The sequence below is a fragment of the Sander lucioperca genome, chromosome 12 (genome assembly GCF_008315115.2).
Source record: "Sander lucioperca isolate FBNREF2018 chromosome 12, SLUC_FBN_1.2, whole genome shotgun sequence".
In the NCBI taxonomy this organism is placed as follows: domain Eukaryota; kingdom Metazoa; phylum Chordata; class Actinopteri; order Perciformes; family Percidae; genus Sander; species Sander lucioperca.
Window position 1 is genome coordinate 22,717,554 of NC_050184.1, and position 27,356 is coordinate 22,744,909.

Genomic DNA, 27,356 nt, shown 5'->3' on the forward strand with positions numbered 1-27,356 from the left:
AGAGGAGTTACCAGACATAGACAGAGGAGTTACAGGACATAGACAGAGGAGTTATCAGACATAGACAGAGGAGTTACCAGACACAGACAGAGGAGGACATTCAGTTGCAGGGATACTGCACTGCACAGTATCTCCATGGTTACCACCCATTGATCGCCTGGCGTTTACTCGCTGCCTGTCTGCTCACATGAGGAGTGTAGTGCCCCCCGCGGAGCCACACGACTACGCAGGCCAAGTGTTACTCAGCGCGTGAAAAGTCCGATATAGAATCAATCACAGTGATTGTTTCCTATAACTTCCGGGTAAAAACACACAGCAATGGTCGATTCTAAAAGTCCGAAGATTTTGAAAAAAGTCGGAATAACACAAGAAAATTGTTGGAATATTTTGATGGAAAAGTATGAAGATTTTAGAAAAAAATTGGACTATTTTGCTGTGATTGGTCAGCGTGCTTCAGCATCTCCGAGTCTCCTGAATTCTCCGCTGTTGTTGCACTCCGTTAGAGCCTGAGACTGACTGATAAAAGCCTCTTATCCAAATACTATAAAGCCGGGGCATGTTTCAGCAGGAATGTGACCTGAAATAGGGGTGAAATTAATAACATTAGCAGCCAAGATTACAGCTTTCATTGATTTAGCATGTAGCTACATAAATACAGCCATTGCCTAAAAATAAAACTGCAATAGCTGCCTGGACCAATCAAAGAAGCCCGGCTTGGTGTTATGTGACAACAATACAGTCCAGTTGGTTATCTGAGGTTTTTAGTTCAGGGGGATTTCTCTGAAGTAAGTTCATCTCATTATTTGAAGCTCTGGCCACGTGTACCTTGGACATCTGACATTGTTACATTATAGATGTGACAAAAAATTCCTGAACGCATAAAAGGTTCCCTTTAAACATTACAGTTATGACTGAAAATGAAAACAGAAAGAATCTAGTTTGATGATATCACATTATGCCATAATTGAAATCAACGGCCAGTTGTCTACAGGAAGTGATTGTTGTGTTAGCGCTACTTCGCAGTGATTCAGTCTTTAAAGACACAAAGGCGGAGAGTCAATCCATTTTTGTTCACCCCGACACTCAGCTGTCACAGTCAGTGTTCATCAGGGACAAAAGACAAGATCTCTCTCTCTGTCTCTCTCTCTCTCTCTCTCTCGCTCTCTCTCTCTCTCGCTCTCTCTCTCTCTCTCTCGTTAATGTGATTAGCAGAGAAGATGTTTCCTGCTGCCGCGATCTGATGTGTCTTCATCAGGATGACCTCACACACACACACACACACACACACACACACACACACACACACACACACACACACACACACACACACACAGACACACACACACACACACACACACACACACACACACACCTACCTTGGAGTTAATTATGAATTTTTATTTTGTAGGTCAACATGAAGTCAGATTTCCCATTGCAGTAAATTAATGTTTGTCTTGTTGTGAGATGATTTATGTTTGATGATATTAATGATGCCTTTTCTTTCTTCCTCCCCCCATCTCTCCTTTGTTCTTGGGTCAACCCTCCTCCCCTCCACACACACACACACACACACACACACACACACTCACACACACTCTCTCTCTCTCTCTCTCTCTCTCTGTGTCTCCAGAGGGAGGAAGTGCGTGTTTTGTGTGTGCCTGGTCGTGTGCATCCCTCTGGATGGGACATTGAGAGATGTGTGTGTCACAGCGTCAATGGACGGGTTTCAGGGCACCGTGCCCCCCTGTCCTCCCCCTCCTCCTCCTCGCTCTGTCCTTGCTGTCATCCATGCCGCTGCTTGCTCAGGGCGCCATCAACATCCCCAAAGACTGTGAGTAATCCTAACCCTAACCCCAACCCATACCTTTCTCTCTCCCTCTTCACAAAGAAATGCAATGTTCTTTAAACAAAATCCTCAATGTCAACACATTTAACAATATCTGTGAAAGTGCAGCACTGTAATCAGTATGTATTCTAGTATTTATTATTTATTTATTACCCAGCAGCACATTGCTGCTGTTTGAGAGCATGAAGATCCTCGTAGGGAGGAGGTCGGGATAAAGTTTGACTCATGTCCTGAAGAAGTTAAGGGGAAAACACAAGACTTTCACCAGGAAACAGGTGTTCATGTCCTGAAGAATGATCTTTTTTCTTTATGAATTTGATTATGAAAAACAATTTGGTTCGCTCTCCAAATCTATGAATTCAAATCAGGATGGATCAGATCAGGTTACCTCAGGACACTTTACAGATAAAGAAGGTCTAGACCCGCTAAATAATTTACAGAGAAACAAGAGCGTTCAAGTGTCTGCAAGGTCATCTTCATTCTGTGCTGAAATGAATGAAAACAGGAAGTACTCTTTAGTGATGCATCTTTACTTAGGGGTTAGGGTCAAAGGTCAGCAGGATCAGCTGGGACGTCCCAGAGGAGGAGTCGAGTTCAGATCAACCTTCAGATCTGAAGGGACGGAGAGAGGAGAGGGGGGGAGGGAGAGAGAGAGAAGGGGGGAGGGGAGGGAGAGAGAGAGAGCGGGGGAGGGACAGAGAGGGAGGGAGGGAGGGAGAGAGGGAGGGGGAGGGAGGGGGGGAGAGCAGGAGAGGGAGGGAGGAAGAGGGAGGGAGAGAGGGGGAGAGAGAGAGGGAAGGAGATAGGGAGAGAGGGAGGGATGGAGGGAGGGAGGGGGGGAGAGCGGGAGAGGGAGGGAGGAAGAGGGAGGGAGAGAGGGGGAGAGAGAGAGGGAAGGAGATAGGGAGAGAGGGAGGGATGGAGGGAGGGAGGGGGGGAGAGCGGGAGAGGGAGGGAGGAAGAGGGAGGGAGAGAGGGGGAGAGAGAGAGGGAAGGAGATAGGGAGAGAGGGAGGGATGGAGGGAGGGAGGGAGGGGAAGATGTAAATGGATCTGAGACGCCATCGTGTCTGAGTCAGGAAACAGAGAGAGGAAGGAGAATCCATTAGATGATAAACATTATTTAAAATACTGTGTATACTCACTTGTGTAGTGCGTATATTTTGTCCACCAGGCTTGTTTTCTCCCTAACTGACGGCAGTATAGTGGTACTTATTGGAGAAAAAAACTTATCTATTACATTTGTATAGTTTGTGTTTCGCTATTTCAATAATAACCACTGCAGCTTCCTCGTCACCACTTTTAGTTTCAAACCGTTTTGAGAGCTGCATTCTGGGACTCGCAGTGCTGACTTTGGACCAACTACATCAGTGTAAATGCACTGTGTACTCAGAATAAAGAAGGAAGAAGATAATGTAACATGTTTAAGCTCCTGGATCACAGAATCAACCTCTGGATGTGATCATATGACCAAAGTATATGGATGAATGTACCTCAAAGTATATGGATGAATGTACCTCAAAGTATATGAATGAATGTACCTCTTGTGTTTTACATTTCTAACGTGTGTGATTCTAACGTGTGTGTATCTAACATGTGTGTGTTTCTAACATGTGTGCGTGTGTTTTAACCTGTTTCCTCTCACTCTCTTTCCCTGCTTCTGATTGGACAAACAGACAAAGTGCAGAACAGTAAGTGACTCTCCCTGTTGTGTCATGTTCACCGGCTGTATCACAAAGACCTATTTACTGAGAACAACATGGTTAAGGAGGCGAGGACATCTTACTTTGCTAACCTCATTTCTTCCAGTAAACGTAACCCTGAAGTCCTTTTTGAAACCATCAACAATATTGTCAATCCTGCTCCTCCTGAAGTGAAAGTGTTTTCAAATAAGGACTGCCGTGACTTTCTCTATTTCTTTGTAAATAAAATGAGTGATGTCAGAAATGGTGTTATCCCCTCTACTACTCCATATTCGGTTCACTCGATCCGACCACCAATCTTGAACTGTTTCTATCTTGAAGATCTCGCTACAAGAACTCACTGATCTGCTTAGCAGCCAATTTAGCCAATTTGGAGATAGCCGTTATGACTTCTATGCAGATGACATCAAGCTGTATGTCTCTTTTAACTCAGAATTGACTAACAAAGTCTCAGAATTGCTTAAATGTTTGACTTCCATCAAGGATTGGATGACAAACAACTTCCTACAGCTTAATGAAGATAAGACCGAAGTCCTTATTGTTGCTCCGGACACTACAGCTTCCAAGGTTATTCAGTTCTTGGAGTCCCTTTCTTTAGCGGTACAGTTCAGACTGAGAAATCTTGGTGTTATATTTGATCATAACATGTATTTTGATCAACATATCAAATCACTGACCCGCACATGTTTCTTTCAATTGAGAAACATTGCCAAACTTAGAGCTGTTGTTTCGCATTCTGAGCTTGAGATGATCATTCATGGATTTATATCATCCCGGCTTGATTACTGCAACTCCATTTTCACTTGTCTTAGGAAGTCTTCCCAGGACCGTCTACAACTAGTCCAGAACTCTACTGCAAGACTGTTGACCAGGTCCAGCAGGATGTCGCACATCACTCCAATTTCATACGCATTACATTGGCTCCCAATCAAGTTCAGGATCCAATTTAAAGTTGTTGTTCTGACTTATAAAGCTTTGCATGGTCTGGCGCCTGTTTATATCTCTGACCTGCTCCATCCGTACACTACTATCAGGTCCTTCAGGTCTTCTAACCAGGGACTAGACCTGTTTATATCTCTGACCTGCTCCATCTGTACCCTGCTATCAGGTCCCTCAGGTCTTCTAACCAGGGACTACTGGTGGTCCCATGCACCCGTTTAAAAACTAGAGGTGACCGTTCCTTTGAAGCGGTGGCTCCTAACCTGTGGAATGCCCTTCTTACTGGCTTACGTTCTGCAGTCTCTGTTGAAGCTTTTAAAAAGCAGCTGAAGACACACTTGTTTAAATTTGCATCTGACTCATGTTTGTAACTTTGAGTTTTAGGTTTTAATCATTTAAATGATTTCCGTTGGTCTTTCAATTATTTTTTCCTTGCTTATTTTCTGTTGGATCTTACTGTAATTTTACAAATGTGTATCATGTGAAGCACTTTGCGACTTTGTCTGTAAAAGGTGCTATATCAAATTAACTTATTATATTGTGACAATGAACCAGTGTTTGACAGCAGAATCAGAAATCTCCTGTTGTATCGCTGTCTGTCTACAAACAAATCACCAATATGTGTGTCTGTTTGTGTCTGTGTGTGTGTGTGTGTGTGTGTGTGTGTGTGTGTGTGTGTGTGTGTGTTCAGTATCGCAGCCTCCAGTCCTGACAGAGACGCCGGTATCGCTCACCGCCTTTTCTACAGAAGACATCAACCTGCCCTGTGAGGCCTCCGGGAACCCCACGCCCACGTACGTACACCTGAGAGAGTGTTTCTCTGTTTCTGTGTGTCTGTGTGTGTTTCTGTGTTTCTGTGTTTCTCTGTGTGTTTCTGTGTTTCTGTGTATGTGTGTCTGGCCTTTCTGTTGGCATGGCGATAAATGTTCTTTTAATTAAATCATCTCTCTCGTTTCCTTCCCTCCCTGCCTCTTCTCTTCTGTCCTCTCTGACTCACTCCCTGATTTCCTCTTCTCTCTAATTTAAACGTCACTTTCATTATTTTAAATTATATGTGTTTACCACGTTGGCATCTTCGTCCTCTTTGTAACAGACGTTCATGTTTGATTCTGCGGAGAATCCTTTCTCTCTCTGACTGGTAATGTGTCTTTGAATCTCTTTCTCCTCTGCTGTGTAGTTTCCGCTGGGTGAAGGACGGCGAGGCGATCGGCTCGGAGCGTAAAGAGTCCGGGACGCTGCGAGCCGAAGACGAGGTTCCTCTCAGCTCGTATGAAGGCTTGTACCGCTGCTACGCCTCCAACAGCCTGGGCACCGCCGTGACGCAGAGCATCCAGGTCATCGTGGAGGGTGAGACACCACAGATGCATTCTGGGAGAGGAGAATAAAATACTCTCCGTTGTCTGCATTTCTTTAAACCAATCCCAAAGGTCCTGGACGGCACTAAGCTACAGATGCAGTGACGGTGGCTCTGCTAATTAGTCTCAGGAAGGAACTTGTTTTGGTGGAACATTTTCACCCCGCTAAAGAAAACTCCTCATCCAATATTAAATTAAGTTAACTGTTGACACAATCCAGTAACATGAGCTATTTAAATCAGCTGATTCATGGTTAAACCTCATTGGCTCTTACCAGTGTATCTCTGTGTGTACTTCGTCCACAGCAATCCCACCAATCATTCCCAAAACCTCCCAGTTAGAGAGGAAATTACCTAAACATATTCTTAGTAAATATTTACAATCATTCCCTGAAAGAACCAAGCAGGTCTGCCTTGTTGGACCGTCCACATCTTCGTCATAACTTTGATATTTTCAGCGTGTAGAGTTTTGAGAAGAGAACATCTTTATCTGGAAATGTTCTTCTGTTGATCCAGACTACTACCATCAGTAACTCAGTGAGGTTGAGTGAGGCCAGCTGTTCTGCTCTCTTATCTCTTGTTACCGTGGCAACCATTTCCTGGATACAGAGCTGTGACGTCTCTCAGTCGGTCCGCGGTGTTGGGGAGATGAATTCACTCTGGTTAGAGCAGAGGATCTTTAATAGCTATCTTACATATTTCTCCAGCACATTAAACTTCAGATTAGATTAGATTAGATTCAACTTTATTGTGATTGTGCAGAGTACAAGTACAAAGACAACGAAATGCAGTCTGTGTCCAACTAGAAGTGCAAAAAGAGCAGAAAAGTGCAACGTGATATACAAGTATAGACAGGACAAGAAATATAGTGCAGTGTAGACAGTAGTGTACAGTTGTTTAACAGAAGGGGGTTTAGAGTAATATACATTAAATATAAATATGTGCAGTGTATTAGCAGTTACCTTATAAGAGCAGAATAAATATGGCTATGTAATATGAACAATGTATGAACAACATGTACAGATATGTCCAATGTGGGAGCAGTAACATTATAATAGTAGTAAAAAATAATATAGATAAATGCAGTGTATTATTATAAGAAAAACAATAAAATTGGATATTCAGTATGAACCATATAGACAGATATGTACAGTATGTACAGCTATGTGCAGTGTGTTAACAGTACCACACCATTGTAGTGCAGAAACACTACAATGGTAACATTATAAGAGTAGTGAGAATAAGTGTATGTGCAGAATGAATAGTATGAAGAGTAGTAGAATATGGCTATGTATAAGTGTAGTTACAGTATGTACATTTGTAAATAAATAAATAGAACACTATGGGTATGGATAGGGGGTTTGGGGGCTTAGTTGGTTGGTTGTCACCGGGATGCAGAGCAAGAGTTCAGTAGGGTGACAGCCTCAGGAAAGAAGCTTCCTCTGAACCTGCTGGTACGGGTGCGGAGAGACCTGAGATGCCTCCCGGAGGGGAGTGGGGTGAACAGACTGTGGTTGGGGTGAGAACAGTCTTTGATGATGCTGCGCACCTTACGCAAGCATCGCTTGCCCTGGATGGTCTCGATGGAGGGGAGTGAGGAACCGCTGATGTGTTGGGCAGTTTCAGCCCAGTCTCATGGCAGTTCGTGAATTGGTTACGTTATTGAATCTATTGATTTGTGAACAGGACGCGATTATGTCTTTTTTTTTGTGTGGTCATTACGAATTTTAATTTAATGTATTTAAATGGGAAGCATATTTCGTGACCACAGCACGACAACGGTAGGGAGTAGTATGAAAAGCCGAAAATCCACGTAGGGAGTTTGGTCGGGGTGGTGGATGGGTCAAACAACACAGGACTTTCACCCAGGAGACCGGGGATTGCATCCAGCATGTTGCAGTTCCTTTCCACATTATTCTCTTCCTAACCACAACCGTCCCGTTGTTGTCGGCGTGTCCTGGGTGTGACGGTTCCTTTCCCAGTTCTTCTTTTCCTAATCTCAACCGTCCCGTTGATGTGGCCGGCGTGTGGCATTTCATGTCCCCATTGTTGCATGCCACAGAGACCGCGGATCGTGTCCCTGCGCCCGGGGATCGCATCCTCGTGTGGCGGTCCGTCCCGTTGTCGCCGGCGTGTGGCATTTATTTCTCCCTGTTGTGGTGTTTAATTTCCCCGTTGTTGCATCCCCCAGAGCAGCCCAGTGTCATGGCAGTTTGTGAAATGGTAACGTTCGAAAATTGTGACCTGTACACGAAATAAATGAGAAAATCATGACCTGTACATGAATCAATAAATCAAAATAACGTGACAATTTCATGAACTGGTGTGAGACTGGGTTGGCAGTTTTCACCACCCTCTGCAGTGCTTTCCGGTCATGGGCAGAGCAGTTGCCATACCAAACTCTGACACAGTTGGTGAGGATGCTCTTGATGGTGCATTGGTAGAAGTTCACCTGGATCTGAGGAGACAGGTGGATCTTCTTGAGTCTCCCGTGAAAGAAGAGACGCTGGTGAGCCTTCTTGATCAGGGTAGAGGTGTTGAGGGTCCAAAAAAGGTCCTCAGAGATGTGGACACCCAGAAACTTGAAGCTGGTGACACGCTCCACCTCAATCCCATTGATGAGAATGGGGGTGTGTGTGCCAGCTTTAGACTTCCTGAAGTCCACAATGAGCTCTTTGGTCTTCTTGGTGTTGAGAGCCAGGTTGTTGTCAGCGCACTACGATGTTACGTGCTGGACCTCCTCCCTGTAGGCCGTCTCATTGTTGTTGCTGATGAGACCAATCACCGTAGTGTCGTCTGCAAACTTGACAATGGTGTTAGAGCCATGTACAGGTGTGCAGTCGTAGGTGAAGAGGGAGTAAAGGAGAGGGCTCAGCACACATCCCTGTGCTATGACGGTGTTCAGGGTGATGGTTGAGGAGGTGTGATTATCCAACCTTCAAGGAAGTTCAGAATCCAGTTACAGAGGGATGTATTGATGCCCAGTTCACTGAGTTTGGTGATCAGTTTGGAGGGGATGATGGTGTTGAATGCTGAACTAATGTCAACGAACAGCATTCTCACATAGGTGTCGCTATTGTCAAGGTGGGACAGGGCAGAGTGAAGTGCCGTAGAGATGACATCCTCTGTGCTCCTGTTCTGATGGTAGGTGAATTGGAAAGGGTCTAGTGAGGGTGGTAAGCAGGTTTTGAGATGGGCCAGGACCAGCCTCTCGAAACACTTCACAATGATGGGGGTGAGTGCAACTGGACGGAAGTCATTAAGGTTTGTTGCAGTGCAGTGTTTTGGCACCAGCACGATGGAGGTGGTTTTAAAACACGCTGGGATAGCTGCTTGGGCTAGTGACAGATTAAATATGTCAGTCCAATCCTCAGTTAACTGCACAAACCCTGATTACACGTCCGGGGATACCATCAGGACCAGCAGCCTTCATGCATTAATCCTGCTCAGTGCCGCACATTCGGGAGGGGAATGAGTGTGAGGGGCTGGTGATCTGCAGAGACCACAGCATTGGTGGCCACCTCTTTGTTATCCCTATCAAAGTGGCCATAGAAGTGGTTCAACTCATCAGGCAAGGAGGTGTCAGTGACAGGGGGGGTGGAGTTAGTGGTTTTGTAGTCTGTGATGACCTGGATGCCTTGTCATATGCGTCGGTGGTCAGAGATGTTCCTGAAGTGATCCTCAATCCTTAGCTTGTGGTTGTGCTTGGCCTTTTTTCAGGTTAGCCCTGGATGAGCTATAGACTTGAGCATCACCTGATCTGAACACGGTGTCTCGTGCCTTTAGCAGGAGTCTGACCTCACTGTTCATCCATGGCTTTTTCATTAGGGAAAGTAGTAATCCGTTTAAGGGTGGTGACACTGTTGATGTTTGAGTTGATACAGTCCAGAACGGAGGAGGCATATGAATCAATGTCAGTGTGGGAGTCATGGGTGGCCTGAGTTGCGAAAACTCTCCAGTCCGTGTTTTCAAAACGCTGCTGAAGTGCCGAGTCAGCTCCCTCTGGCCATACTTTCACTGTCCTTACTGTTGGTTTCACATGTTTGATGATTGCTTCCTGTCGGGTGTATGATATGTACACTAAACTGTTTTTACTGAAAATACTTGAGATAAACAAGCATATTACCACTAATTTGGAAAATCTGGAGAGACACGGAGCGTCACGATGCGTTCACGCCGCCATCTTGGTCTGGATCAGATGACCAAAGCCAAAGACAACAACATGCTGCAGTTCACAAACAGAAATAAAGACGTGACAACAGACTCAGAGATGGAGGGAGCTGTCTGATATCTAATGGCAGCTGGTTCCTCAGTTAAAGACTTTTAGTTTTGAGTCATGATCGGGGACATACAGCAGAGATTTGTCCTCAGATTTAAGACACTTCGGTACAAAGTGCCGCTGAATAAGATCCGTAATTTGCCTGACCATTTTATGTCCCCATCGCTTTTTTATTACATTTTTTTCTCCTTTTTTTAGCCGGGAAGGTCCCATTGAGAGACAAGATCTCTTCTTCCAGAGAGTCAAGTCAGCAGCAATAGCACTTAAGCACAATATAAAAACAAGTTCACATGTTTGATTACATAACGTAAAAAAACAACCCAAGGGAAATAGTAAAAGCATGCAAAGCAAACACATTCCAACCAGGGGCGTAGCATACAATTCTGGGCCAGGTAGAAAGGCATTTTCTATGGATCCCTCCCTGCATCCACAGCTATTCATTCTAGCATCTTTCTGGGCCCTCCTCACATGAGGGCCCTGGGTACTCAGTCCCCTTTTCCCCCTCGTCTAACGCTCCTGGTTCCAACACATGCTTCCTTCAGGGAAGATTGTCAAAGACCTTTAAAGGCATTCAAAGAAGGGAGTTGTGCAGAGGTAAAGATGTTTTGCAGCTCATTCCATGCCTGGGGTAGCCTGGCTCCGCCCTCCTACGTACTTCTACAAGAGTCTGGTAGGACCAGGCTACTCTGGACCAGAGTCTGGTAGGACCAGGCTATGCCCGGGGTGCATACAGAGAGAAAACTGTCCCACAAAGCTCTGAGCGCACACCTGGGGACGTTTCAAAGAATCCCATTTGCAGATCTATAGTTGCTGGCATGAAAGGATGATACAAAAACAATGTGCATGTTTACCGCTGATACAGAGAGGACCATCCCTCCTTCACAGTTTAATTTTGATTAACTCACTTAAACTTAACAGGAACAATGGCAACATGGGTAAAATGTCCCCCGTAGTTACTCTGGTTTTGATGTTAGGGCTCACAGCTTTAGTATTTGGGTTCAACAGGCAGCTTAGAATACTGTTGGTCAAATCAGATAAGGCTGATTAATATGACCATTCAACTATTTGTTTATTTTTTTAACTTATAGACACGTCATAACTTTGTTAAAGTGCCAGATGATTTCTGCAGTACATTCTGGGTGGAAAGCAGGAAAACAAACAAAAGAAACCCGACCGATGATTCAAATCTTCCTCTTTCAGGGTCAGCTTTAGCAGCTAAAGAGACAGGTATTTACCCCAAAAACAGCTGAAAGCTAGAAAATACTGGACATTCAAAAGGTGGACACGAATCCAATGATTATCCCATAGTGATGTAGAATAACATGTAGTGCGTCTCTAATTTCACTCCCCTCCCATTCTGAGTGATCCTGGCTTTGTGTGTAAGAGTTACGCCCTCTTCCTTTCTGCAGTTATTAAGACATTTCCTCAGATCAATAGTGTTCAACAGCAGCTGTGGAGCGATAAAAACTGCACAGAATGAAACCAAACCGAGAGAGAATAAAAGAACTGTAGTCAATGATGAGCTCTGACTCACTGCAGACTTACTGTGACATTTACTGTACAAAACTGTTGGAGAAAAGGCTGCAAATGCAGCAGTGATCATACTGTTGTGTTTAAAAAGAGCCGAGGGAAATCCTCAATGTCTGTCTTTACTGAATCAACAGGCGCAGAGGGACATCAGAACAGATACAGTTCCATGCTGCTGATGATTCGTGTTGAAGTATATAACATTAACTGATAATCCTCTAGATGTTAAAGTATATAAAGTTCTAATCTGCTGCATGTAGAAGTACAGTGGCACTCATAAGTTTATGAACCCATGCTAACGTTGACTAAAAAGAGGAATAAAAAAAACATCTTTTGGAAATTGATCTTAATGCCTTAATTAAAAAAAATGAGGAAAAATCCAACCTTTAAGGACACCAATTTTCTTTGTGAATGAATAATGTATTGTAAATAAATACATGTTCTTCCTTAAAATACAGGGGGCATAAGTCAGTACACCCCTATGTTAAATTCCCATAGAGGCAGGCAGACTTTTCTTTTGAAAGGCCAGTTATTTCATGGATCCAGGATACTATGCATCCTGATAAAGTTCCCTTGGCCCCCACATCATCACATACCCTTCACCATACCCCCACATCATCTCATACCCTTCACCATACCCCACATCATCACATACCCTTCACCATACCCCCACATCATCTCATACCCTTCACCATACCTAGAGATTGGCATGGTTTTATTTCAGTTAGCCTAATGGCTGGTTTGATTTGCATTGAGAGATGATTTTATGGAAAGTACCCCATGCCAATCTCTAGGTATGGTGGAGGGGATGTGAGGATGTGGGGCTATTTTAATTCCAAAGGCCAAGGGAACTTTATCAGGATCTATATAGTATTTAAAAATAAAAATCTGCCTGCCTCTATGGTAATTTAACATAGGGGTGTACTGACTTATGCCCCCTGTATTTTAAGGAAGAACATTTATTTATTTACGATACATTATTCATTCACAAAGACAATTGGTGTCCTTAAATGTCGGATTTTTCCTCATTTGTTTAATTAAGGCATTAAGATAAATTTCCAAAAGATGTTTTTTTTATTCCTCTTTTTAGTCATCTTCAGCATGGGTTCATAAACTTATGAGTGCCACTGTATATACTTTTCTAATCCACTACATGTTGAAGTATATAAAGTTTAAATCTTCCGCTTTGTGTTTTTGTGTTCCAGCTCAGCCAGTTCTTCCTAAACAACAGAAAGTTCATAAGAGCGGTAAGGAGGGGGAGAGCATGATGCTGACTTGCAACCCTCCAGAGAGCTCCACCCCTCCAAACATCCACTGGATGGACAAGAGTGAGTCTGCTTTTACTCCCACTTCCTGTCTTCTGCCCAGTTTGGTAGTTGACAAACATACTTTTTGTTTCTAGTTGTTGTCTGTCTCGAGCAGACTATTAGAGACTTTGCAAAACATTAAAGTGTGACACCATCTCACATCTAAAGACAATCTGTCCTAATATCTGAGTTTTTATAGCCTGACAAGCAAGACCCACATCAAGATGTTGGGTCTGGGAACTCACCATTGACGAAGCTCAATCCGAGGGGCGGGATAAATGGTTGTCTTTCAAATTCCCTCTGCACGCAATAGGATAGCGCTACAACCAGGAAGAGCAACAAAGAAGGTAGCGAAGCTAGTTGATAGATTCAACTTTTGCAGTATCCAGTCGGCAAAACTGCAAACACACCTTCCTTTTTTAAAAATGATTTCAGTGCTGTTCTTTGTTCTTTTCTCAAAGAAAAGCTTAACTCCAAGTCTTCCAGAAGACCGCTGTTCACCAGCAGCAGCAGCCATAAGCCCGCTCACCAACTCTATACACGATGTGATTGGCCTGACCAGAGTTTGGTTTTTCCAGCTCGCAAGCCAACGGAGAGTGCCTAGACCCCCTGGCTGCAAATTACATTTGCTGCTGCTAGGGTGCGTCTAGATTTCTAGGCTAGAGTTTTTAGTCTCAGACAAGAAGATTTAACTACCAAGACTTCAAACTTAGAATAATATCAACCAGGTTTGATTTAGTTTGAGCATCCAGATGTGAAAAACACTGACTGGGACTGAGTTATATGACCTTACACCAAACGATGGAGATGACGGGAGCACCACGACTCTAGCAAGACTCTCAGGACTTCATTGATTGGACATTAGTCTGAGAAGGAGGAATCGTTTGGAGAGTCGTTTGCTGGAAGGTCTCTTCCATCTGAACAGCGTTGTAGGATGTTGTTGCCTCAATCCTTTTTTGTTCATGGAGAGACTTGTTGGAGAGACTTGTTAAAGAGACTTGTTAGAGAGACTTGTTGGAGAGATCTGCATGGCTGTGCTGCATTGCAGAACATTTTCACTCACACTAATAAATGCAGAGCTGTCAGCTGACGTGTCTGAGTGTGCCTGTCTGATGAAGTAATGCCTTTTAGGATGTTTAAGAAATCTGATTCAACCCTCCAAACCTGTAATTGTAATTGTTTAACATTAATGTATTCTCTCAAACCTCCAATTTTTCCTAATTCATCTATGTAATATATTCTTTCCAATTAGGTTTTACTTTCATTGAGGTGTTGCTTTTACTCTGTTGTTCTTTTGTTTTCCTTTCTTTGTATTTGTAACTGACTCAATGTCGTTGTAAATGTGGGTCAAGTCTCAGTATAAAAAAGGTCGAATGTGTTTGAGTGTTGGCGATGTTTAAGTCACCCTGCAGTGCACTAAAGAAGCTCTTCTTTCTCAGTTTCTCCTTCCCTTCTGCCCACACTGCAGCTTTAACACTAATAAAGTTCCTGACGGATAAATTAAGTTCATTGAATTGCCCTGAAGTCTCTGTGTCTTTGTCTCTGTGTTATCTCTCTCTTTCTTTGTTTTAGTAACTGATACGATGTCTCTCTGAGTCTATGTGTATTTGTCTGTTTTCCTTAGGGATGGTGCATATCAAGCAGAGCGACAGAGTGATGGTCGGCCTCGACGGGAACCTTTACTTTTCTAATCTTCTGAAGACCGACAGCAGAGACGACTACATCTGCAACGCCCAGTACATTACAGCCGGAACTGTCCTCCCTGATACCGCTGTCAGACTCACCGTGCTGCCCAGTGAGTAAACACACACACACACACACACACACACACACACACACGCACACACAGAGACACACAGACACACACACACGCACACATACACATTTACATTTACACACATTTAACCGGGCTGAAAAGAACAACTCTAAATCCTGAGGACACGGTATGTAAGTTTTGGAGCCAAGCTTTAAAGGAACACTTAACCAGACTGAAAATACATGATAAATACTGGCTGGTCAGTTTACAGTGTATGTTTGTTAACATTTAGCTAGACTGAAAGAACATGAGGGATGTGGTATGTTCAGCTCATAGTCTGCTTGTTGCTCCAACTAGATTGGTGTGTTTTTCACATAGCTTAGTCCAGAAATTATTTTTCACATAGCCTATTTCAGAACTTAACAGGTGGTTGAGACCTAGTTCTAATGTGTTTATAACATTGTTCATGTTTAACATAAGAATTCACTAGACCTGTTTCAATTAACCTGTGACTTAAGACAGGAGGTGCAGTTTTGAGCTGGAGTTTTGCGTGAACTGCGTTTGATGTGGTCACACATCATACAAATAGGGGAGGGGGTCTACGGTCTCAGAGGGTTAGGGGATTTATATGACTTTTTATGTTTTTATCACACCTTGCTCAGAGCTAACAGTTCACCCCTTGCTACAGATTTGTCAATGAAATTCGGTAGGGTACTCGAGACATGTATGCGTGTAAATTTTGAAGATGGCTAAGCTTTCAATCCTTTCAGTTAACATCAGGGGGCTAAACGGGCTGATCAAACGAGCTAAATTCCTGGACTATTTAAGAAGGAAAAACAGACGTGGTGCTTATACAAGAGTCACATTTATGTAAAAGAAATGTAAATCGTCTACAAAATATGCACTGTCTACATATGATGCAACACAATCATACTTGCAAGGATTACACCTTCTTTTCCACACTTCACCTCACCCACTCCCGCATTGATTATATGTTGTGCTCCAGTGAGCTTAACGCAATGTTCCACACGATAGCAATGGAACTAGCAATTCTATCTGATCACAATGCGCTGATAACCACATTCAGTTGTGATATGTTAGGAGAAAGGTCTAGGAGATGGCAATTTAATAATTCCCTTCTCCAGAACACAGCTTTTGATACATAATTTAGAACCAAACTGGCTGAATTTATATCAATTAATACCGACTCAGTTTCTGACCCTGCATATACATGGTAGAGAGAAGACACACCAGCCTGATAATCGGCCGTCGGACCGTCTGGTGAGGTCGGTGACTCGAGTCTGTTCAGTGTGTCCCGTGCCGTCAGCCGTCCGAGGAGCTGTTTTCAGAAACACGTTTCGGTGAACTATTTTAGTACAATATGAGATCGTATTCTGAACAAGCCGCCATGACAGTCTGGCTGTGAATTTCCAGAGAAAAAAGAACCACGTGACACGTTCGTCCAATCAGCTGCCGGTTTTCATTCTCTGGTAAATAATCAGACTGTTAATGGAAACAATACAGAGCAGCGCCGCCTGCTGCTATGGAGACGTATTACGTTTCGCGCAGAGCGTACGCTCAAGTCGGCGTCGCCTCAGTGTGTTCTGAGGCATTTTTTGGACCTCGGGGACCCGACTGATCAGTCCAACTGCCTTTTCTGCCGACGGTCGGCCCGTCTGGTTGGTGTTTCAGGGCCCGTAAGCAACTAAAGGATTTATTAGAGATTTTACATCCTCCTTTGTGGTCAATTTGAAGAAGAAAAGAGAGGCAAGGATTGCGCAGTTGGAAGAACGCTGTAAATCATTAGAGCAGTCTCTTAAGACTTGTTTTTCTAAATCTACACACTCTTCTAGTCACAAGTCGAACAGAGGTGAATGATCTACTAAGAAGGAGAGCTGAGTTCATAATGCACAGAGTGAGGCAAAATTACTATTTTAATGGCTGTAAACCAAGCAAATTGCTTGCTCTGAAATTAAAACAAAGCAAATCCAGAGCTACTATCAACAGCATCCGCACAGACCGAGGTATCTCAAGGAATCCTAAGGATATCAGTGCCACTTTTCAATCCTTCTACTCAAAGTTGTACGAGTCCTCCTGCAACCCAAATCCGACAGTGCCAGAAGTTCCTAAAAGAACTAAACCTGCCTCTTCTTGACCCAGTGGAGGCAAAAGAACTGGGTCAACCTATAACATTGGGGGAACTTAAATCATCATTAAAAACAGTTACAAAAGGGAAAACACCAGGGTTGGATGGAATTCCATTGGAACATCTTCTACAGTATTGTGACATATTAGGACCTACCATTTTACAAGCTTTAACTTCAGCCATAGAGAAGGGTACTTTCCACCAACAAACCAACACCGCGCTGATTTCCGTTATGCCAAAGAAGGGCAAAGATCCTACGGATTGCTCAAATTTCAGGCCCATCAGCCTCATCGGGACTGATATTAAGCTTTATTCCAAAGTCCTGGCTCTCCGCTTAGAGCGCTTTATCAAGAAACTAATCCACCCCAACCAATCAGGTTTTATACCTAAGCGTCATGCAGCAGACAATGTACGCAGACTATTTCATGTACTAGAAGAAGCCAAAAACCTTCCAACAACGGCAGCAGTTTTATCAGTGGACGTGGAAAAGGCTTTCGACCGCCTAGAGTGGAACTACTTGTGGGAAGTAATGGAGAGGCTTGGTTTGGGGGCCAAATTCATTGACATGGTGCGTACTATATATACGAAACCCACAGCCATAGTCTCAACCAATGTCCACTCTCCCCAATGCTATTTGCAAGCTCTCTTGAACCGTTAGCCCAAGCCTTAAGGCAAAATAAAATCTGTAATGTTCAGATTAAATACAGTAGCAGCTCAATTATCATTATTTGCAGATGATATTTTGTTGTACATTGCTGATCTTGAGGACTCTATTCCAAAAAATCTTAAGATCTTCAACAAATTTGGCTCAATCTCCGGCTATAAAATTAACTGGAATAAATCTAATCTTCTTTTATTGAACAACAGACAGGTGACATCAGCCATTAGTGTTACAATACCAACCCAAAGAAAAATTACATATTTGGGCATCACCATACACGCATCCCTACAGCAAGTTGTCCAGTAGTCCAAGTAGTGTTCAAAGGGATCTGGCCAATTGGTCTGTGCTGCTGGCATCGCTACGGTCCAGGATAGTTGTTGTTAAAATGAACATAGTTCCTCATGTGAATTTCTTAAGTACAATGATCCCCTTACCCCCACTGATAAACTTCTGGAAGAAACTTGATACCGTAATTCGGCAGTATATTTGGAATAATAAACAACCCAGGCTAAAATACTCTACCCTGCAACGTACCTCAAACACGGGAGGCCTGGCCCTCCTTAACCTTAAAATGTATCACAGAGCCTTTCAGCTACGGGCCCTCAGAATGTGGATGGACCCCTCATCTACAGTCCCATGGAGAGAAATAGAGCAAAACCTCACTGGAAGTCTAAGACTGCAAAACCTTGCCTATGCAGGTGTGTGTCCAAAAAAGTGCATGCTAGCCTATGGCCCTATTATTACCAACACATTGACCAACTTTAAACAGGTGGAGGAGCAACTATGCTACACCAACAAGTGACATTTGAACACCCCAATTTGGCATAACACACACTTAATGTCTGTTAACAAACCCTTCGCTTGTAAGCAGTGGAGTGACAGAGGCATTTATACTGTAAACCAGTTATTCAATGAGAAAGGCATGTTGAGTTTTGTAGACCTAAGAGCTAGTTTTGAGGTCCCCAGGACATCCTTCTTCTTGTATCTGTGCTTAAGATCAGCCCTAAAATGTTATGGAGTGCCATGGGGAAACAGTCTTGAGGCGTCATTAAATGGTTTGTTGGTTTTCCTGTGAGAGGATTAGCGTCCAAGATCTATGCTAAACTGATGCAAATATCCATAGGAGAACTCCCAATAGCAAGGGACTGGGAGAGAGAACTGTGCCCTGAGGGGAACGCAATTAATTGGGAGACAGTTTGGGACATTTTCCATTGTTTCAAGAACCCCAATCACCAGCAGATCCACTTCAACATATGTCATAGGACATATTGGACTCCCCAGAAGAGATACGTCTCTAAAGTCATTCCCACTCCCTATTGCACGTTCTGTCAACCTGAACAAACTGGAACTTTCCTGCACATGGTCTCGGAGTGTGAACAGGTGCATGAGTTCTGGAATAAAACAACATCAATAATATTTGATGTGATAGGATGTCGAATTTTCCAAATTTTCTGAAAGTCCAATAGCATGGAGCTTATCTAAAAGCAGATAGTGATCAGCTTAACAGAAGTAGAAGGCCAAAGACTAACCCTAAATCTAGAGTTGTTTATTAAACTGCAGGATCGTTTTTGAGGCTGTATGTGGTGTAATGCGTTAACTGACCGGTGTTTCCATCTTATTGTCCACCCCATGTATATTAATGAGGGTAACATCTGTCCGTATAATTTAATAAAGGACATTTACTCGTTCAGTTTATGCTGAAATCGCAGATACAGGGCTTCATGAAAAGATTATAAGATTATAATAGAAAGGAAGAAAAATCTCTTTAGTGTGATGTGTATTGATTTCATATGCTCTCTTCTCTCTCTCCCTCTCTCTCTCTCTCTCTCTCTCTCTCTCTCTCTCTCTCTCTCTGCCTCTCTCTCTTTCTCACTCTATCTGTCTCTCTCTATCTATCTATCTATCTATCTATCTATTTATCTATCTATCTATCTATCTCTCTCTCTCTCTCACTCTATCTCTCTCACTCTATCTCTCTCTCTCTCTCTCTCTCTCACTCTATCTATCTCTGTCTCTCTCTATCTCTCTCTCTCTCTCTCTCTCTCTCTCTCTCTCTGCAGGTAATGATGTGGTTCACGGCAGGAAGCCTCACCTCTTCCGTCCCGCGGGTTCTCACACCTCTCTGCTGGCCCTCAGAGGTCACAGCATTGTCCTTGAATGTATCCCCAAAGGCCTGTAAGGATCTCTGTGTGTTAGTCTGTCTGTCTGTCTGTCTGTCTGTCAGTTAGTGGGTACAGAAGTCTCAGGAAGGAACTTGTTTTTGTGGAACATTTGCACCCCGCAAAAGAAAACACCACATACAATATTAAATGAAGTTAACTGTTGACACAATACAGTACCATCAACACGTTCTCACACTCATCTCGTAAAATATGGACACTTGGTCAGGTGCCTTTGTCGTTCCCTTTAGCGCTTTAAGTAAATGCGCTTGGTCGGGACTATTGCCGTCCCTTTAGCGCTATAAGTAAATGCGCTTGGTCGGGACTATTGCCGTCCCTTTAGCGCTATAAGTAAATGCGCTTGGTCGGGACTATTGCCGTCCCTTTAGCGCTATAAGTAAACGCGCTTGGTCGGGACTATTGCCGTCCCTTTGGTGCTATAAGTAAACGCGCTTGGTCGGGACTATTGCCGTCCCTTTTGACGCAGTTATGTTAAGGAAAAGGTCGTGGGTGGGCGTACGGTTCCGTGACACACGGGAGGAAAGAAAAAAATGACTATTGCAAGCATGACGCGAACCCTGCTCTCCTGTGTGAAAGTCCTGTGTTTGACCCATCCACCACCCAACCAACCTCCTTATGCGGAAATTCACCCTCTCATCTAATTGCTGCTCTCCTCGGTGCGTTACACAAACACGCTGAAAGACGCCTTTTTCGTCGCATCAGACGCTGACAGCCACTGTCCAAACGTCCTTATTTTACGAGTTCGGAATGAGAACGGGTTGGTACCATGAATGTACTTCCGTTGATTCAGACTAGGTAAGGGGCGGAGCCTGGGTAGAGCGTTCAGGATACAGAACATGAATCAGCAGATTACACCGCAGTCAGATGTCATAAACAACCGAGTCTCACCGTTACTTGAATCCGTCTGAGGATTTCGGCGTCGGCTCTTACCGACACAAGTTCTTGAAACTCGTCGTCTCTCCAAATAAACATTTCCGTTGGCATCTTCCTGTAAATTGTTCTTCTTCTTCTTCTTCCTCATCTTCTTCTTCTTCTTCTTCTTCTTCTTCTTCTTCACCCTCGGATGTTTGTTTTCTTTCAGTTTATGAATGACACGTCATCAACATTTGCACTCGCTCACTGTGAATTCTCTGGACAATGAGCTGCTCTGTTCACCCTTTGGGCTCAGTCGGACATTACTCAGACTTTGTACTCAGAGCTGGCAGGGTGAAGACCGTTTAATGTCTACTCCAACTAATCCACACATTAGTGTTTAATTTTCTGTTATCTCAGAAATGTCCTTGTGTCTTTAAAAAAAAATGAGTTTGAGCTCAGATTAAGAGTTTTTAAACTAATCATTTTAAATCCTTTTATCTCTCCTCTGTTTCAATGTTTGCTCTAATTACCCTCAGCCCCCTGGGACTCTCCATGGCAACAAATGGAGTGACATAATCTTAATGATGAAACAGGATATTACATCTTTAACAAGATCGTCTGTGTTTATTCAACTCTAATTTCCTGCATATCTCTCTAAAGTGATCCATGTTCTTCTATCACTCTTCCCTTCTGTTCCTCTCTTTCTCTGTGATCATCGGAAAGAGTGACAAAAACCTTGAAAAAAGTGGTACAAATGTCAAAAAAGCAACAGAAAAAATGACAAAGACATCGAAGTTAACAAAAAACATTAAGAAAGTGACAAAAACATCGGAAAAACCAAAAAAAACGCCTTCTCTCTTTGTGTTCTTCTCTTCCCCTTGTTATCTTGTCTGTGTCTGCAGACCGACTCCGAAGGTGAAATGGACGAAGAAGGACGGCGACCTGGAGAAAACCAGCGGCCAGGTGGACGACTACGGTCGGCAGCTTCGCTTCTACAACATCACTGAGGGAGATGATGGTGAATACGAGTGCAGAGCCTTTAACGACCACGGCTCCACCTCACACCGTTTCACACTCAGTGTTGAAGGTAGGAACACACAGACAGTCACTGCCACAATGGTTTTAATCCAGTCTGTCTCTGACGGCAGAGAACAGGGAGATGGAAAAACTTCACTTTAAACCTTTTAAGACAAAATTAAAGCCGCTAAACTTTTGACTTGTCTCCCTGTGTGCTAAATTCCCATTCCTTTTAAACTCCATCGCCCAAGTTTGCAACACAGGCTTTTTGTTCTTTTAAAGCCAGACTCAAGCCGTTTACCAATCAGATCCTATGTCAAGGGTGATCAATAGGTTTTTCAAAAGAAAGAAAGTGAGAATGAAGGTCTCTGTGTATTGTGTTTCAGCCTCTCCGTACTGGGTGAAGCAGCCAGAGAACCTACTCTACTCTCCAGGAGAAACCGTTCGACTCGACTGTCAGGCTGATGGCATCCCGACCCCGTCTATCACCTGGAGCATCAACGGCCAGCCACTTACAGGTACTAACAAAAACACAGACCCCGTCTATCACCTGGAGCATCAACGGCCAGCCAGTCACAGGTACTAACTAAATGTGTCTTCTTAACAAGTTCAAGAAAAATGCTTGTGCATTTCCTGTATTTTACCTTGATGAGGAAAATAAGATGTCTGGTAAATCTACTAGGGTCAAAAAAGGCCCAAAAAGTTAAATTCAGACTCTGCTCCTTGATACCTAAAGCAGTCGACATCTTCATCTCCATGTGGAAGGATCAGCACTCTTGTCTTTCAGTTCACTCTGTATCTCTTTATTACACAAAGCTGCATGAGCACAGAGAGATTTCAAGGAAGAGCCGCGGTCGTTTCCTGGCTCCAGGAAGTCCGACTGATTGGTCCACTGAAACAGAAAGCCTCTTTAGACCAAATGAATAAATCAGGATAATGTGCAGGGATGGACTCGCAAAAGTTACTGATTGACTCCCAGAGAGAGAGAGGAGGTAGAGCGATTGGCGGTTCAATCCCAGGCTCCTCCGGCCACATGGTATAGTGTTCCTGAACTAGACAAAATGCTGTCAGCTGTCCACTGCTCCTAAAACTAGGAGGGGTCAAATGCTGAAATATAATTTTACTACATCTTTCTGTGTGTCTGTGACAGGTAAGAATAACGTGTTTGTGTTTTTTGTTTAAAGGAAGTGAGGGAGAAAGAAACATGGGGAAGGTAGGAAGGAAGGATGGGAGGGAAAAGAGAAGGAAGGTAGAAAGAAAGGAATGAACGAACCAGCAAAGGAAGTGAGGTAGTGAGAAAAAAAGAAATGAAGGAAATCCAAGGTGGATGGAAAAATGAAGAAAGAATGGAGGCATAGAACCTCCTTCCATCCCTCCCTTTCTTTCTTCATTTCTTTCCAGACGAGGACGGAGGAGGGGAAATGAAATCAAGAGAGAAATAAAAATGAAGAAAGAGAGTTTGCATGGAGGGAGGAAGATAGGAAGGAGGATCAAAGGAAGGGAAATTCATTTAAGAGAGAAAGAAAGAAAGGGATAAATGAGTGGAAGGAAATCGGAGGATGGAAAGAAATGCAGAAAGAAAAGAAGGCATGTTGGGAGAAAGAGAGGAACAAAGAAAGGGAAATGAAATAGAAACAAACAGAAAGAAAGTAAAGAAAGTCGTGTAGCAGCTGTTGAAAAGAGTTGAGTAACAGCTGCTGCCTCATCTGTTTCTCTTTGTGTTCACTTTCTGTTTGACAAACTCTCCGTGTTGTCTGAGTTCTAACCTCTGGTCTGGTCTCTGTGCAGAGGTGGACGATGATCCTCGCCGCAGCGCGTCTGGTGGTGTGTTGATCCTGAGAGACGTAGAGTTCACCGACACGGCGGTGTATCAGTGCGAGGCCGCCAACAAACACGGCTCCATCCTGCTCAACACCCACCTCTACGTCGTGGGTGAGTACAGGCTCTCACACACGCTCACACACGCTCACGCACGCACGCACACACACACACGGTCCGACCACATACCCCCACCTCTACATCGTGAGTGAGTACAGGCTCTCACACACGCTCACACATGCTCACACGCGCGCACGCACGCACACACACACACGGTCCTACCACGTACCCCCACCTCTATGTCGTGGGTGAGTCCAGGCTGCAGCTCTCTCTCTCTCCGTCTGTCTCAGGACACGCCCACACACCGCCGCTTTAACCACGACACAAACCTGCAGAGCCACGGTTAACACCCGCAAGCAATTTAGTATTTTCAATTTTTAGATAAAGAAGAGTCCGGCACACTGACCCTTACGCAAGCAATAATTAATTAGGTTAATATAAAAATACAACGTTTCGGTCTCAGACCTTCATCAGGTAAATTCACACATTCACCTCAACCATAGCCTTAAATAGTTTGGTTGACTAACCAGGACCAATCAGGTCCGGCTCTTGAATGACGTCATTCATTCACAAAGTGGCACTCCCATCACGGACCATGAACAGGAAAAGGCAGAAAAAAATGCCACTTAGTACATTTTAAAACAATGGATAATCAGACCAATTTTGTTATAGGCTCATGATCAATGCATTGTCATTAGCCCAATATTTTTCTACTCTTAATCAGAGAGAAAAAACATCAAATTAGCCTAACATGATATTGAGATTAAATTCATCATTAAGGCCTTTTGGCGATAGGATCTGCAAAGTAAATATCCAAAATGCCTCGCGTCTTTTTAGTAGCAAGTCGTGGTTGCCCCCCCTTTTTGGAAGACTGACTTGTTCAAAGCCACAAATGCACAATGATGAGATGTCATGCTTATGATCATATAAGTGTACCGCGACCGGGTAATCCCGGTCGTTTCTGCGAATAGAGCTCTTATGTTCGCTAATGCGTTGTTTTAACTGCCTTATGGTCTTACCTACATACACCAGACCACATGGACACGTTAAAATGTACACTACATGAGTGGAGGCACAAGTGATGACACTCTTAATTGGAAAGATCTTGTTATTGTGGGGATGGCGGAAGTTCTTAAAAAGAATGGTTCACTGTCTACCACATTATATCGAAAAGAGACTGATAAAAACACTATTCTGGCGAGTAGTTTTCATCCCACCCCACTAAAAAGAGGTCCACCCAAAAGCCAATTTTTTAGACTCAGAAGAATATGTGAGACCACTGAGGATTATATGGAAAAGCAAATGACATGAAAGACTTGTACAGCGAGGTTATCCAATAGAATGGGATGACAAATCTTACAAAACAGCCCTGAATAAACCTCGGTCAGACTTGCTAAAGAAAAGCAAGAAAAAAGAAAAACAGTTTTCTGTGACTTGTATCACTACTTATTCTCCTCTCTCACATACCATACGTCCAGTTTTTAAAAACTTTTGGCACATTCTAAAATCAGATCCTGCACTCTCACTCTGCACTCTGCACTCTCACTCTAACAACACCTATAAGACACACAACTTCCGCCATCCCCACAATAACAAGATCTTTCCAATTAAGAGTGTCATCACTTGTGCCTCCACTCATGTAGTGTACGTTTTAACGTGTCCATGTGGTCTGGTGTATGTAGGTAAGACCATAAGGCAGTTAAAACATAAGAGCTCTATTTGCAGAAACGACCGGGATTACCCGGTCACGGTACACTTATATGATCATAAGCATGACATCTCATCATTGCGCTTTTGTGGCATTGAACAAGTCAGTCTTCCAAAAAGGGGGGGCAACCACGACTTGCTACTAAAAAGACGCGAGGCATTTTGGATATTTACTTTGCAGACCCTATCGCCAAAAGGCCTTAATGATGAATTTAATCTCAATATCATGTTAGGCTAATTTGATGTTTTTCCTTTTTTCCTTATTAGTTTATCCTCAGGAATTGTTCATTGTACAGGTGCATATGGACTGTTATAATGTAATTTAACCTATGTAATTATCCACTTTTGAATGGACTGTGTCCTCTCTGATTAAGAGTAGAAAAATATTGGGCTAATGACAATGCATTGATCATGAGCCTATAACAAAATTGGTCTGATTATCCATTGTTTTTAAATGTACAAAGTGGCATTTTTTTCTGCCTTTTCCTAGGCAAACGTTTACCGAAACGTTGTATTTTTCTAAATAAATTATTGCTTGCGTAATGGTCAGTGTGCGGGACTCTTCTCTAAGCTTTTGTTCTGCTACTTTTGATCATATCCTACGCACCTGCCCGACAAAAGAGGTGCGCAAAAAAGCTTTCTTACATTTCAATTGTTAGATAAAGAAATTATAATTATAATTACACTAATAATCTTCATACATAGAGCACTTTTCAACCGTCATGTTACAATACAATAAAACAGGTAAGTCATAAAACATCAGGTTTATAAAACAACAAATAAAAACCACTTGGTGATAAAATCTGTACGATGGAAGAAGTTTAAAACTGTAAAAGTGAATAAGCAGCCTTTCTATTCCCAATCAGATTAGATTATTCATTTAATTTCTGACGTGTGTTGACCGACGCCCAGTAGGACGGAGGATGTCTTTCCTCGGCCTACAACTTATTTTCAATAGAAATATAATAACAAAGGGTGTGTGTTAGTTCACTGGTGTTGGCTCAGAGCACTGCACTTATCATATTTTTCAATAAAATTTCTGAAGTTGTGACAGACATTTCCCCTGAAAAATTATAACAAATAATAACTATAAACCAAATAATTTGATTATGCACGTGGAATAAATTCACTTTGGATTGTGTTGTTATTAACCGTGCTGACATCTGTCACTGTTACACATCAAAGACGTTTTGGTTTTTACCTCGTTGCTTATAACTGTTTTCAATTAAAATCTAAATATCTAATGTGCTGTGTGCCATATCTGGTTTTCTTGAAAATGATATCTTCTTTATAACGTTCTCCTGAACTGAAGTTATGAATCTTGAACATTTTTGTGTATCGGTCAAAGTGAGGGAAGTGTTGATGAGTAACTTAATTTCCTTTCCTGCGGTGTGTGTGTGTCTGTGTGTTTGTGTGTGTGTGTGTGTGTGTGTGTGTGTGTGTGTCAGAGCTCCCTCCTCAGATCCTGTCGTCTGATGGAGTCGTGTACCAAGTCATTGAGGGCGGAGACATCGTGCTGTTCTGTGAATCCTTTGGCTCGCCGCGACCGCACATCACATGGTCAGAGACATATTAAACATCAGAAACCACAACCTTTATGTTCATGCCTCCTTCCAGCACACATAAAGGCATTCATACTCATTCATAATTCATCCCTCCGATAGATTAGAGTTATCTCCTCACTCCTCTGTATAAAGTATTCACGCCGCAGTTTTCTTGGTAGTGAGCAGTATTCAGTCACTCCCAGCTGCAGAGTTTCAGTTTGGTAATGATTGCATCTAAAAAGACAGTAAATCAAACAGAGAATGACAACAGCCTTATCCTTAATGCTGTGAGATGAACTATGTCAGTTATAACATCTTATTTAGAACAGTTAAGGCTACAGGTGAATAGGGTAACATTTGTAACTAGCATATATCACCATGAAACTCTCCCAGTTGATTACTGACATTAATATGAGAAAAACATGTATTACAAGTTTTCTGTAATTTAATGTTTAAATATGCAAATGATGCATTATCTAATTAAATATGCAGTAATTTGCATATATTTTAAAAAACGAAATCTGAGTATTGGATAAAGCCAGGTTCAAAATTCTTTTTTCATTGTGTTCACATATTAGATGGGAAAAGAATTACAGAGGGATTTATGGATATCTACTTTTGTTATCCTGTAAATCAGAATATACTGTCAATAGCCTTA

At 42.9% G+C, this 27,356-nt stretch overlaps 1 protein-coding gene across 4 annotated transcripts in view; it reads left to right on the forward strand.

Moving 5' to 3' along the window:
* l1camb (L1 cell adhesion molecule, paralog b) overlaps window positions 1-27,356 on the forward strand; it is a 62,260-nt gene that overhangs the window by 13,757 nt on the left and 21,147 nt on the right. For 2 of the 4 annotated variants that reach the window (XM_031313978.2, XM_031313977.2), the window contains exons 2-12: window positions 1,631-1,831; window positions 3,522-3,536; window positions 5,179-5,281; window positions 5,665-5,834; window positions 12,853-12,975; window positions 14,579-14,749; window positions 19,578-19,692; window positions 21,455-21,639; window positions 21,956-22,087; window positions 23,358-23,501; window positions 26,603-26,714. In XM_031313978.2, coding sequence (XP_031169838.1) covers window positions 1,696-1,831; window positions 3,522-3,536; window positions 5,179-5,281; window positions 5,665-5,834; window positions 12,853-12,975; window positions 14,579-14,749; window positions 19,578-19,692; window positions 21,455-21,639; window positions 21,956-22,087; window positions 23,358-23,501; window positions 26,603-26,714 — 1,406 coding nt within the window. In that variant the 5' untranslated portion in view covers window positions 1,631-1,695. The remainder of the gene's footprint in view (window positions 1-1,630; window positions 1,832-3,521; window positions 3,537-5,178; window positions 5,282-5,664; window positions 5,835-12,852; window positions 12,976-14,578; window positions 14,750-19,577; window positions 19,693-21,454; window positions 21,640-21,955; window positions 22,088-23,357; window positions 23,502-26,602; window positions 26,715-27,356) is intronic. The other 2 variants (XM_031313980.2, XM_031313979.2) reach the window with 1 other exon arrangement.